The 13,885-nt window shown below is 48.5% G+C and overlaps 1 protein-coding gene across 2 annotated transcripts in view; it reads left to right on the top strand.

Moving 5' to 3' along the window:
• Positions 1-13,885, top strand: part of LOC144762422 (cytochrome P450 2K1-like) — a 579,377-nt gene that overhangs the window by 171,674 nt on the left and 393,818 nt on the right. The window contains exon 5 of one of the 2 annotated variants that reach the window (XM_078647602.1): positions 12,698-12,754. The exons of the other annotated variant lie outside the window; for it this stretch is intronic. Within the exon in view, the coding sequence (XP_078503728.1) occupies positions 12,698-12,754 (57 nt within the window). The remainder of the gene's footprint in view (positions 1-12,697; positions 12,755-13,885) is intronic. 2 annotated transcript variants of the gene reach the window in all.

The following is a 13,885-nucleotide window of genomic DNA, read 5'->3' on the forward strand; positions in this document are numbered from 1 at the left end:
TGATTCTCTCCTCAGCGCCAAGAAGCCCTTGGGCGTATGCGCGCTTTACAAGTAATAAATAACATAACATAACATAACATAACATAACATAACATAACTCTCTGTCTTAAGTTTCTCTGGGAAAGCCCTGTTCCTGTCACACTTTAAGGGGGTATTGGATGACTGCCTCGCTCCTAAGCACCCACTAACAAGGAATATTTTGCAATCATAATACTGACCGTAACAGGCAAAGCGCCAATATATCCCAGGGTAAATTCATCCCAAACCTTTTCACTTAAATTTAGTCGCACCTGGGTGGCAGCTAGCACGGTCATATAAACTTCCTACTAATACCTAACGATAGACCGAGGGAAGGAAACAGCAGAGCTGTTTGAGAGTCTAGCGAGAGGGGAGACAGTGACAACCTCCTTTGCTAGTGGTAACACTAATAAGAAAAAAGAGGGATTGCGGGACAAATTCCAGTGATTGGAAAAATTAAGAATGGCTGAAAACTCTAAATGGTGGGATGGAGCTACTTTGGAACAATATATAAGGCTAAAGAGAATACCTAGGGGGCTTCGCTCTCAAATACTACCTACTTACGATGATCTTGATGAGGATCTACTATTATCATGGGAAAAGGAATTGACCTCTAACTCAAACAACTTAATGTCAATTCTAATAGAAAATGAAGATAGAAAAGTCAAGAAATTACAGACTGATATAGCAGAGATAGAGCTGGAGATTAGGGAGCTAGACCTTAAGGAGGCAACGGATAAGAACTACAAGATACTCAAGGAAGTTCTCAATAAACACCAGGAAGTTATTAAGCAAAGGAAAGCCCGCAAGCTCAAAAGAGATGAGATTGATTATTCACAAGGCCGTATCTTCACATTTGCGAAAAAATATGACCATTTGGTAGAGAGGGACAACAAGAATGATAAACTAGCGGCCACGAATATGTCATCTGTGAGCTCTATCTCGACATCTGTGGAAACCATACCAAGTGAGAGTGAGACGGAAGGAGCCTCTAGTGGCAGTAACCATGATATTGGTTTTTAAGAGAGGTGAAAAGGATAAAATGGGGGAACAGGGAGCAGCCAAGACCAAAGGAAAATACTGTAAGAAAACAAGGAGAGGAAAGAGAGGAAAGGGTAAAGGAGCAGGACAAACAAGGGATGAGGTTAAGATCCTGGGAGAAACAGAGTCAGAACAAATCAGATCAAGGGAGTAGAGGTTATCAATTTGAGTGACCAGATTTTGACCACGGACTTGATCTTGGTACTAGAAAAAGGAATGGGTTTTTGTCCCAGGGAGAAGGGTGATATGTACAATACTATGGTTGATTTGTTCAAATTTACAAGGAATTTAAAACTAAAGAAGTTTTTTTAATGCAACCCAAAACCGAATAAAAGCATGACCACTACCATCAGTGACATGTCTCATGATGTTATAACTATTCAAGACATTAGAGATGCAGAACTATTGTTTTCTATTACAGTTGATGATCGTGACCATATGTCTATTGATGAATCATTGTGGGAACATGATGTAGCTATAGGCACTAGTATTTCCAGTGGTTTGAGGAACAATCCAGATGGACTTCAATATTACCAAGTGCCAATAATGTAGATGTATTCCATAAATTGGTGACCGAGGATATGAATAAACACCTTAGACATGAGAACAAACATCACCAGAGACTTTTGGATAATCTATCTAGGAATGAAAGAAGGGCCTTGAAAGATTTAAGTACACTTGACAATATTATCATAAGGGAGGCGGACAAAGGGGGGAATATTGTAGTCATGAACACTAAGGACTATAATATGGAAATACTGTCACAACTTGAGGATACGACATACTATGATAAGTTATCAGACAACCCAATGGAACCACTCACCACTCTAATCAACACGCACCTGAGAGAATGGTTGAATAGTGGCCTAATAAACCAAGATGAATACTTCTATCTCAAAATTGATGAATCGAGATTCCCTTGCATATATACCTTACCCAAAATTCATAAGAACCTAGAGACACCACCAGGTAGACCTATAATCTCAAGCATTGGGGGGCCAACAGTGAAATTGTCACAATATGTGGACGCATTCCTACTACCGATGGTTTCAAAATTTACCGGCATACATCAGAGACATGAAACATATTTTGAGTATCTTATCTGATGTGTCATGGGAGGAGGGCATGATATTGGCCACTTTGGATGTGACCTCCCTTTACACCAATATTAGGACTGAGCTGGGTATCAAAGCTGTGACGAAATTCCTGAGTAAAAGACCGGAGAGTCACTGGGCGCATGATGAAATGATAATCAGAATGATTGAACTTATTCTAGAAAATAATGTGTTTCTCTTTGATGCAAAGTGGTACAGGCAGAAACAGGGTGTGGTTATGGGCTCCAGATTCTCTCCTTCGTATGCTAATCTCTTTATGGGATGGTTTGAGGAGTAGTGGATCTGGGGCCCTAGGGGTACACCTTGGAATGAATCCATTATATTTTGGGATCGTTATATAGATGACTGTATACTGATTTGGTCTGGAAGTGTGGCAGACCTTACCCAATTTTGTGAACGATTGAATAATAATGATATGGGCATACATTGCACACACAATTTGAGTACCGCACACATAGAATTTTTGGACCTGAACCTCTTTATTGAGGACAATAGGATACAGAGTAACCTGTACCACAAACCAACCTCATGCAACGCGTTACTGCATGCTTCTAGCTCGCACCCTAGGCACTAGATCAACTCCATACCTTATGGTGAATTGACTAGGGCAAGGAGAAATTGCAGCAAAGACGAGGATTTCATTGTCTGCAAAGACAACATGAGGCAGAGATTTATAACGAGAGGTTATAAATCTGAGATAATCAGAAAAGCAGAACGCAAGGTAAAGAGTATGGCAAGAAGGGATACCATTAAAGATAAAGCACGTGATCCTAAGGCTCAGTCCCATGTGATACTAGTAACTAATTACAATGAAGCAGCTATCACGCTTAGGAAGAGTATGCAAACCCATTGGAATATACTTACCAGTGACAAAACACTGAAAAAGTATATTGCTAAACAGCCCCTAATTACATACAGACGAGGCAAAAACATTAAAACATTGATCAGTCCGAGTTACCCAAAACAAAGCATGAGACAACCGAACTGGTTGGAACAGAGATGTGTGGGATTTCACAAATGTGGGTGCTGCATGATAAAATGCATATGTAGAAGCTTTTATATAGGCAGCACAATCAGGTCACTGAAAGAACTAATATATGAACATTTGAGGGCCATTAAATATAAGCATACACGGTATACAACTGCATCACATGTCAATGATTGTCGAGCACAAACGAGAAACAAAACAATTGCATTCTGTGGCATAGAACAGGTGAATCCAGACCGGAGAGGTGGCAATCATGAGTTACAACTCAGACGGAGAGAGGCTCTCTGGATTTTGAAGCTTCAGGCAGTAGAACACGGCATGAACTCTGACCACGAATAACACTATGTTAGAAACGGGACCTCTGGCCGGCCAAGGCTTGCGCCAAGGTCAGTCAGGGATCACCATTTCTAAGTCAGGGCTAGGGAGTCACACACCAAGATAACCCCCGCTCACCCTCTAGGTAACGTGGCGCGAGCAGCAAGGCTAATCTCAGAGGCGATGTGTAAAGCGTTTGCGCGCGCACCCCAGCGACAACAACCAAAGGCCCACCACAAAGGAAACTCCACACAAGGTTATATCGAAAATAGCCTTTGTATTATAATAATAAGAACACATTAGATAACACACACACTTTACAATGTGCCAACAGGCACGGGCAAGATTTACAAGGGATTATGTACAGGACAGGGCCACCTGGACCACTGTCAGGGGTATGCACTTGTTAGAAATAATACTTGTAGGTATAACACTTTAGCACATCAACATACAATGACTGTAACACAGAAATAGAAAATGTAGCATACAACCAGTAACAACTGGTAAAGGGAAAATACCTCCTACGCCACCCTAGTCTCTGTAGGGAAATCACGCAGGGAGCTAGGACCTATGGAAGGAAAACCTATCACCTACTACGCCACCCTAGTCTCTGTAGGGAAATCACGCAGGGGGAAGGAAACCTAAAATAATCACCTAGGCAAGTAACATTTAGCAAAGGCAATTAAACATCAACATTCCTCTCAGCAGGTCACTTTTAGCAAAGGGAAATAAAAGAACAAGGCATTACCTAAGCAGGTCACTTTTAGCAAAGGTAATGATAAACAAGAATTGCACATGTAACATTAAAACACATTCAGAGGTGCAGGTTAGAACTTTTGCGCAAGAATCATATAGCAAAGAAATCACAATGCGCAGGGTGCATGTAGCACAACACTCAAAATGTCCCTCAGGCCAACTGGCCTCGAAAGGGGCGGAATGCCCTGAGTCTCAATGTCAGGGAGGTCTGCGCAGGCAGCACAGACACAAAAGCCTAAACGTAGCAACTGTCCACTAAGTGCTGGACAGTTGTGAATAGCAGGTAGGCAAACGTTGGAGCCAGGTGGGCTCAAGAACAATGGTGGGGAGACACAGCGTGGGAGCCTCGGGGCTGCAACCAACTCACTGCCTGTGTCCCCCTAGAGCCTCTCAGGGCTCGCTAAGCAAAATAGGCAAAGTAGAGCTTAGCGCTCTAAAGCAATGAAATGCCCCCAGAGCCTCGGGGCTCGTAACTACAGGTAGGGCAAGGAGCCTCGCCGGGCTCGGCAACAACTGTGGCCTCTGGAGCCTCTCGGGGCTTGCAAAGGACCAATGGGGGCGTTGGAGTCCCTCACGGGGGACTCAAGAACAGAATGGCCCCTCAGAGCCTCGTGGCCCTTGCAGCACAGATGGGGGGCGTTGGAGTCCCTCACGGGGGACTCTACCTCCACGAAAAATGCCCCCTGAAGCCCTCAGGCTTCCTAAAGCAATGCGCGCACGATCGCGCTACGGGGGAGGGGCGGACACCGACAACGTGTCCCGCGGCCCCTCTCCCTCCTCGGCACTCACCGGCAGTCTCAGGGCGGGCGGGGCTCCTCTCGTCCCGGGGCTCCTCTCTCCACTCGGGGAGCCTCGGGGACACGACCGGCTGCCTCCCTCGTCTCCCGCCTGGCCTTGTCTCCTCCACACGCCGCCTGACTTCCGCCGGGGCCGCCAATGGCAGCGCGGCCCTGGGGGTCAGGAGGCGGGACTTCCGGGTCGCTGCAGGCAGCGCGGCGGCCCGGCAAGCTTCCAGTGCGCCCGGGCTGCGGCGGTGATGTCCTGGGCAATGCCGGGTGGCACCGGCTCGAAAATAAATACAGACCACGGGGCAATGCCGGGTGGCACCGGCCTCGAGTTAAAAATAAAGCGAGGTGGCACTCGCTCAGCCTGGCAAAGCGCTCCAAAGCGCTAGAATCAAAATAAAGCGCACCCAGCGCTTAGGGGGAAAATAAAGCGCTCTTAGCGCTAAAAGCAAAACGAAGCGCTCCCAGCGCTGGGGACAAGGGAGAGCGCTCCCCCAGCACAGCAAAGCTCCAGCAAGGTCTGGAGGCAGACAGGGGGGCAAGGCAGGGCCAGAGCCAGCACACTGGGTCTCCAGGCAGGGAGACAAGCCAAGTGGCGGTCCTCCTGGCCCCAGCAGCAGCAACAGCCCCCTCTGGCAAGGATCCACAAGTAGAACAATTTCTGTGGGGACACAGCCCCATTTTTATACAGCGAATTCCTTTGTTAGGAGGTGCAGGGTGGGGGGAAACCAGTTGCAGCTGGCTTGGGAGTACCCTTGATGGCCCAACCACCCCTTTCATTCACTGGGGAGGCTAGGGTCATTAGACAAACCACAGGGGGGCGGAGCCAGCATTGTGTGGGGAAAACCCAGCCCATCCAGGACACAGATCTACTCCTCCCACACATCACTCATGCTGATCTCACACTCACCACCGGGCAGACCCATCCAGACTTCCTGGAGCCTGGCATGCCAGCCAGCTCCAGCCAATCACGCTCCACTATCCTCACTGCACACATACATCAATGTCCAGAAGTAGCACTTCCCTTCTAGACACATACAAGCCGCACATACCATTGCGCAGCATTCACTCTCACGAGTTCATACATACTAAACTCGAGCCTGCACTCCCCACACATCAAGAACTACCAGGGCACACACATTCCCCATGCATTCCTATGGGAGGGCAGGCCAGCCATACTACACGCACGCACTTTCACTCTGGGACACAGGGAAAAAGTGCGCCAAGACCCAAAAATCATTACACAGGGTCACAAACAAAAGCAAAAAGATTAGGGGTGAACCTGCCCTAAGGCCCAAGTCTAACACGACCCCCTTCCAGCCAAAACGCAGGGCAGACCGATCACCACCGTGATGGGCTTCCCTGCTTGGGGCGATAAAACAAGGACGCGGGCCCACAACTGCAGGGACACCCTCCTGTTTTACGCCACGGTGAACCCCTAGGGTTCCTTCTAAAACTACTGTAGGGACTAACTGGGGTACCCCACTGATACTCTCCAGCTGCCCTCGGCCAGGACCAGGCCCTAGGCCATCCAGGTACCACTGGATCCTGCCTACTCACAAAGTGGGGGGTAGTAACCCCTGGCACATAACAGCCATTTTCCACTCTTCCTGTCTGCAAGACAGGGCTAGACTGCCACTGGTTCTCCAGCCTAGGGTCGACAACCTTAGGTGGACCAGGAGTCTCAGGGAAGGCTCTCCCCCCCTTACCTCTTCTCCTAGGGTTCCTCCTCCTCCTGCGAGGGGTCCCCTCTAAACAACATTCTCCCAACCTAGGGTTTAACCCCTCAGGTGGTAACGGGGTCAGAGGTGGGCTCTCCCACCCTCTGCACCCCCTTCCAGAGTCCTGCTCCCTCCCAACCGGGGCGGTACTTCTGGAGAAAGAACTGGTCAGGACACTGATTACAGTAGTCCCACCCTTCAGGTCAGGCGGATCCTGAACCTGTCCATCCAACCTCTGGTTTAAAACCTTCGGTGGAACCAATGCCTGGCACTCCAGGACTTCTGGGGATTCACACACCATCCCCAAATCACTCCTTTCACTGGACTTCTGTACTCTCCCTCCTGGAGCGGTACTGCCAGCTTCTAGGACCATAGAAGCTCCGCTTACAGATGCTCCAGGTTCTCTACACACTAGGAGATCTCCCTCAAGTGAACTAACAGGCAAGTCTAGGTTCCTTTCCTGGTGTTCCCTAAAGAAACCATCCAGGCTCTGTGACAGGGCTTCGGGCATCTGGGGACTCTCGGTCACACACTCACTACCGCTCCACTGAGACAGGCAGTCAGCCCCTACACCCTTCTCACTAACCAAGGACCTAGCTGGGCTACTCTCACCCTCCTCCACCACACTGGGCTGAAAGACACCTGACCCACTATTGTTGGAATCACTCACTAGTGACTCAAAAGAACCTCTCGCACTGTCCCAACGGTCTGCTTCCTCTGCCAGTTCATATGGCTCAGACAATCCACACCCTAACAGGTGCTGGCGCAACCCTGGATAAACAACACTGAGCAACTGCTCTCTGAGAAACATATCGAACAATATGTCCCAATCACATTTCGTGGGCTCCCGTACCCAATCACACAGGGCTCCACAACAGTCATCCTCAAAGTCTACCCAAGACTGGTGAGACGGTTTTCTAAGGTTCCTAAACCTCAACCTATTCTCCTCCTCTGGGGAAACAGGAACCATACTCGGGGAACTGGGAGTGGGACTGTCCACACTAATATTTAAAAAGCTGCCACCACTGGACTCCACCCTCCCTGGGGAATCCAGACAATTACAATTGTGCGCAGGGAAGAGTCTATCCTCTAGGGCTGCTCTCTCACGGATGATGGCCCTTCTCTCCACCTCTATCCTCTCCTGCGCTAAGAGTCTCTCGATCTCTAGCTGCGCCATAGCCTGGGCATGCTCTAACATGAGCTGTTCCATCGCTAACTGATGCTCCCTCTCTTCCTTCCTATCTAACCAATCCTCTGGGGACAGGACAAGGGATGTGGCGCGGGTACTGACACTGGACTCAGCAAGGGACTCCCTACCTATGGGGTCCTCACCATCTGCTGACATCCATCCACTGTCATCATCATACAACTCACATTCTTCAGGGCTCTCCACAGACTCACCATCCTCATGACGTGCAGCCCGGGCCCTCTCTCTCTCACTGTACTCAAGATCCCACTGACCCTTTTGCCATTGGATCAGGCTGTCCCTAAGCTGGGACTGAGTATCCGACTCACTCACCTCCATGCCTCCCTCTTCACAGAATCTGACCAGCTCTGACCTACTGTACCTAAAAAGACAACAGAGATCAAAACCAGGCTCCATTTTGGCAGACGTTCTAGAGATGAGATCACACAGGGAACCTGGGGGTCTGAGCTAAACAGGAGTATACAATCAACAAAATTCAGCAAGATTCCTATCTCAGAACTTGCACTCCACTGTCCAGTGTAACACACCACTCATTCACACACAACCCTCCCCTCGGACTGGTAAGGCAGTTTCTACCACCCCTGATTATCTCAACCTGACCACTAGCTACACAGGTACCAAACTCTGGGAGCAGGGCGGGGAACAAGGTACTGGACAAAATACAAATGACACCTTTCAGGAGAAGCAAAACTGAACTTCCCTAAAAAACAATAATCCCAAAAATGTGGTTATCTACAATTGCAGAGTTTTGAAGTGTGGCCTGTCGCCACTGTGGTACAACGCAAACGCAAGTCCAATCCGCACCGCTAGCCACCAATGTTAGAAACGGGACCTCTGGCCGGCCAAGGCTTGCGCCAAGGTCAGTCAGGGATCACCATTTCTAAGTCAGGGCTAGGGAGTCACACACCAAGATAACCCCCGCTCACCCTCTAGGTAACGTGGCGCGAGCAGCAAGGCTAATCTCAGAGGCGATGTGTAAAGCGTTTGCGCGCGCACCCCAGCGACAACAACCAAAGGCCCACCACAAAGGAAACTCCACACAAGGTTATATCGAAAATAGCCTTTGTATTATAATAATAAGAACACATTAGATAACACACACACTTTACAATGTGCCAACAGGCACGGGCAAGATTTACAAGGGATTATGTACAGGACAGGGCCACCTGGACCACTGTCAGGGGTATGCACTTGTTAGAAATAATACTTGTAGGTATAACACTTTAGCACATCAACATACAATGACTGTAACACAGAAATAGAAAATGTAGCATACAACCAGTAACAACTGGTAAAGGGAAAATACCTCCTACGCCACCCTAGTCTCTGTAGGGAAATCACGCAGGGAGCTAGGACCTATGGAAGGAAAACCTATCACCTACTACGCCACCCTAATCTCTGTAGGGAAATCACGCAGGGAGCTAGGACCTTATCATCAGGACCTATGGAAGGAAAACCTATCACCTCCTACGCCACCCTAGTCTCTGTAGGGAAATCACGCAGGGGGAAGGAAACCTAAAATAATCACCTAGGCAAGTAACATTTAGCAAAGGCAATTAAACATCAACATTCCTCTCAGCAGGTCACTTTTAGCAAAGGGAAATAAAAGAACAAGGCATTACCTAAGCAGGTCACTTTTAGCAAAGGTAATGATAAACAAGAATTGCACATGTAACATTAAAACACATTCAGAGGTGCAGGTTAGAACTTTTGCGCAAGAATCATATAGCAAAGAAATCACAATGCGCAGGGTGCATGTAGCACAACACTCAAAATGTCCCTCAGGCCAACTGGCCTCGAAAGGGGCGGAATGCCCTGAGTCTCAATGTCAGGGAGGTCTGCGCAGGCAGCACAGACACAAAAGCCTAAACGTAGCAACTGTCCACTAAGTGCTGGACAGTTGTGAATAGCAGGTAGGCAAACGTTGGAGCCAGGTGGGCTCAAGAACAATGGTGGGGAGACACAGCGTGGGAGCCTCGGGGCTGCAACCAACTCACTGCCTGTGTCCCCCTAGAGCCTCTCAGGGCTCGCTAAGCAAAATAGGCAAAGTAGAGCTTAGCGCTCTAAAGCAATGAAATGCCCCCAGAGCCTCGGGGCTCGTAACTACAGGTAGGGCAAGGAGCCTCGCCGGGCTCGGCAACAACTGTGGCCTCTGGAGCCTCTCGGGGCTTGCAAAGGACCAATGGGGGCGTTGGAGTCCCTCACGGGGGACTCAAGAACAGAATGGCCCCTCAGAGCCTCGTGGCCCTTGCAGCACAGATGGGGGGCGTTGGAGTCCCTCACGGGGGACTCTACCTCCACGAAAAATGCCCCCTGAAGCCCTCAGGCTTCCTAAAGCAATGCGCGCACGATCGCGCTACGGGGGAGGGGCGGACACCGACAACGTGTCCCGCGGCCCCTCTCCCTCCTCGGCACTCACCGGCAGTCTCAGGGCGGGCGGGGCTCCTCTCGTCCCGGGGCTCCTCTCTCCACTCGGGGAGCCTCGGGGACACGACCGGCTGCCTCCCTCGTCTCCCGCCTGGCCTTGTCTCCTCCACACGCCGCCTGACTTCCGCCGGGGCCGCCAATGGCAGCGCGGCCCTGGGGGTCAGGAGGCGGGACTTCCGGGTCGCTGCAGGCAGCGCGGCGGCCCGGCAAGCTTCCAGTGCGCCCGGGCTGCGGCGGTGATGTCCTGGGCAATGCCGGGTGGCACCGGCTCGAAAATAAATACAGACCACGGGGCAATGCCGGGTGGCACCGGCCTCGAGTTAAAAATAAAGCGAGGTGGCACTCGCTCAGCCTGGCAAAGCGCTCCAAAGCGCTAGAATCAAAATAAAGCGCACCCAGCGCTTAGGGGGAAAATAAAGCGCTCTTAGCGCTAAAAGCAAAACGAAGCGCTCCCAGCGCTGGGGACAAGGGAGAGCGCTCCCCCAGCACAGCAAAGCTCCAGCAAGGTCTGGAGGCAGACAGGGGGGCAAGGCAGGGCCAGAGCCAGCACACTGGGTCTCCAGGCAGGGAGACAAGCCAAGTGGCGGTCCTCCTGGCCCCAGCAGCAGCAACAGCCCCCTCTGGCAAGGATCCACAAGTAGAACAATTTCTGTGGGGACACAGCCCCATTTTTATACAGCGAATTCCTTTGTTAGGAGGTGCAGGGTGGGGGGAAACCAGTTGCAGCTGGCTTGGGAGTACCCTTGATGGCCCAACCACCCCTTTCATTCACTGGGGAGGCTAGGGTCATTAGACAAACCACAGGGGGGCGGAGCCAGCATTGTGTGGGGAAAACCCAGCCCATCCAGGACACAGATCTACTCCTCCCACACATCACTCATGCTGATCTCACACTCACCACCGGGCAGACCCATCCAGACTTCCTGGAGCCTGGCATGCCAGCCAGCTCCAGCCAATCACGCTCCACTATCCTCACTGCACACATACATCAATGTCCAGAAGTAGCACTTCCCTTCTAGACACATACAAGCCGCACATACCATTGCGCAGCATTCACTCTCACGAGTTCATACATACTAAACTCGAGCCTGCACTCCCCACACATCAGGAACTACCAGGGCACACACATTCCCCATGCATTCCTATGGGAGGGCAGGCCAGCCATACTACACGCACGCACTTTCACTCTGGGACACAGGGAAAAAGTGCGCCAAGACCCAAAAATCATTACACAGGGTCACAAACAAAAGCAAAAAGATTAGGGGTGAACCTGCCCTAAGGCCCAAGTCTAACACACTACTTCCTGGGGGATTGAATGAATGAATGACTATAGTATGAATATGAGATTTTAAGTCTGCTGAATATGTACTATGTCTATGTATTGGGGGGATTACAACAATGATTACTAAGTTTAAGAACAGTATAATGCCTGATCATTACATTGTGTGACCACTGACTCAGACGCTTATGAACAATATAATACTGTGACGGGTTACTTACATCTGTTGACATATATTGTAATTTGTAAATAAGGGCTTCATATGTTGTACTGGTGCAATTTATTTAGATTTTTTATGTGTCTATAATTTTTGATTCCCACCTTAAAATACTTTCCTAAAATTCCTCCTGATAGATGTTGGTTCCGACTGATCAATGATGGTCTCACTATTAATGAGCACCGTGTAGCACCCTTTTCCAATTACTCTCCACTTCAGAACATCATGATACACGGGGATACTTTTGGAATCCACTAGAATATGACAGCAGTTTTGCAGATTGGGAATTAATCATACCTTAGATTTTCTATGATCAGGCTGGGGAATGGAGTAATAATGGATCGTGAGACCCCGGTTAGCACATGCAGATTATATTGTTGGTAATTTTACCGTGGATGCGAATTTTGAACAGGGACTTTGCGAAGCGGCAGAGAAAGTCGAATAATTATAGTTCTAAAGATTTGTGATATATTTGCCTTTGCAAATGTACCGGATAGAGATAAATCCCAAGAATCAGGTGAAATATACTTTAGATGGACACCTAATATGGCGTCCCTATACAAGACGCGTGACCATCGGGTAGGCGGTCTTGTTTATTTGCATCCTACCGGGTCGCGGGATACTTGAGACCACTTCCGCATTTGAGGTGCGGTCTTGCTTTCACAACACGGAGACGCCGGATAAGGGTGGACGCTGCTTGGAGGCAGCCGAATACAGGTACGTGGTGACGACACCTTCTTGTAATTGATCGGTTGATGTTGCTGATTGCAGCCAGTAACATTCTTGGCTAACGGTATCCCCGTTTTGTCTCTTGTTTTTTACATGTAGCGCTACGGATTTACAGACAAGCGTGTTGGAAGCTTTATAATTCACGGATATACACAAGTGAGTGATTATTGTAGCATAGCTTTAATTGGAATGACAGTGGTTTTGGGCTGTGTGACCCAGATCAGGGTCCAAGGCAGGTTGAGAGATGTCGAATTGTTTTAGTATAACAATACGATAATTTGTAACATAGAAATTGGTAAATCGAGTATAACTTATGGAGTATGTTTCCTGATTGCATCCATTATATTTGATTACAGATACTGAATTCAAATACGTCAAACTTGCTTTTGATTCACCCAGCGTGTATTAGGCTGGGACGGAATTATAACCAGCCAGAAGGTACATTTTTGACCTCTCATGATATTTAGATGGCATTAAGATATAACGATCTGTTTGGAGGACTTATTGTCTGTTCATTTTATATGATTTGGGCGCAAAAGATTTTGCTTATGACCAACAAGGTAGGCCTGAGGTACGCCTCAGTTTTTATAAGTTAGGCGTGCTGCACTTCTGTCACGAATCTCTTCTACGATTACAATTTTGCGATGCATTAGTAGACCACACCCCCTGTCCCCACGACAGTTAGACACACGTGGTGAAAATAGCCGATCAAGTTTGCTTCACTATACACGGCCATCATTGATTATACTATTCTCGGATGTACATTGCGGAGCTGATTTGGTCTGTTGGGATTTGTTGCACAATTTTCCCCATCTTTTAGAGTAATAGTATGCCACCTGCACTGAGAGGCACCACACAAGCCATAAACATAATTATGTGAAATGTTGGAATATATTGTGAGATACGCCCACTATATCTAGGGCTTACACTATATCATTTGTATATGTTTTTCCAGCCCTGAGGAAGTCGTGGGTTATCATCCTAAACGACGAAAAACGTGTCAGCTGGAGTTGGAACAACTTGAATAACATTAAAAAGAACATCTTTGTCAAACGTCCATGTTGATTCTGAATGACAAACTAATCTGTTTAGATATGTACTGTGGTGTGCTAGACTTCTTTTGTTGTAAATTATAGGATCGGCTGATCTGCATGCTGGGGTATTGGATGACTGCCTCGCTCCTAAGCACCCACTAACTAGGAATATTTTGCAATCATAATACTGACCGTAACAGGCAAAGCGCCAATATATCCCAGGGTAAATTCATCCCAAACTTTTTCACTTACA

The sequence above is a fragment of the Lissotriton helveticus genome, chromosome 6 (genome assembly GCF_964261635.1).
Source record: "Lissotriton helveticus chromosome 6, aLisHel1.1, whole genome shotgun sequence".
Classification (NCBI taxonomy): domain Eukaryota; kingdom Metazoa; phylum Chordata; class Amphibia; order Caudata; family Salamandridae; genus Lissotriton; species Lissotriton helveticus.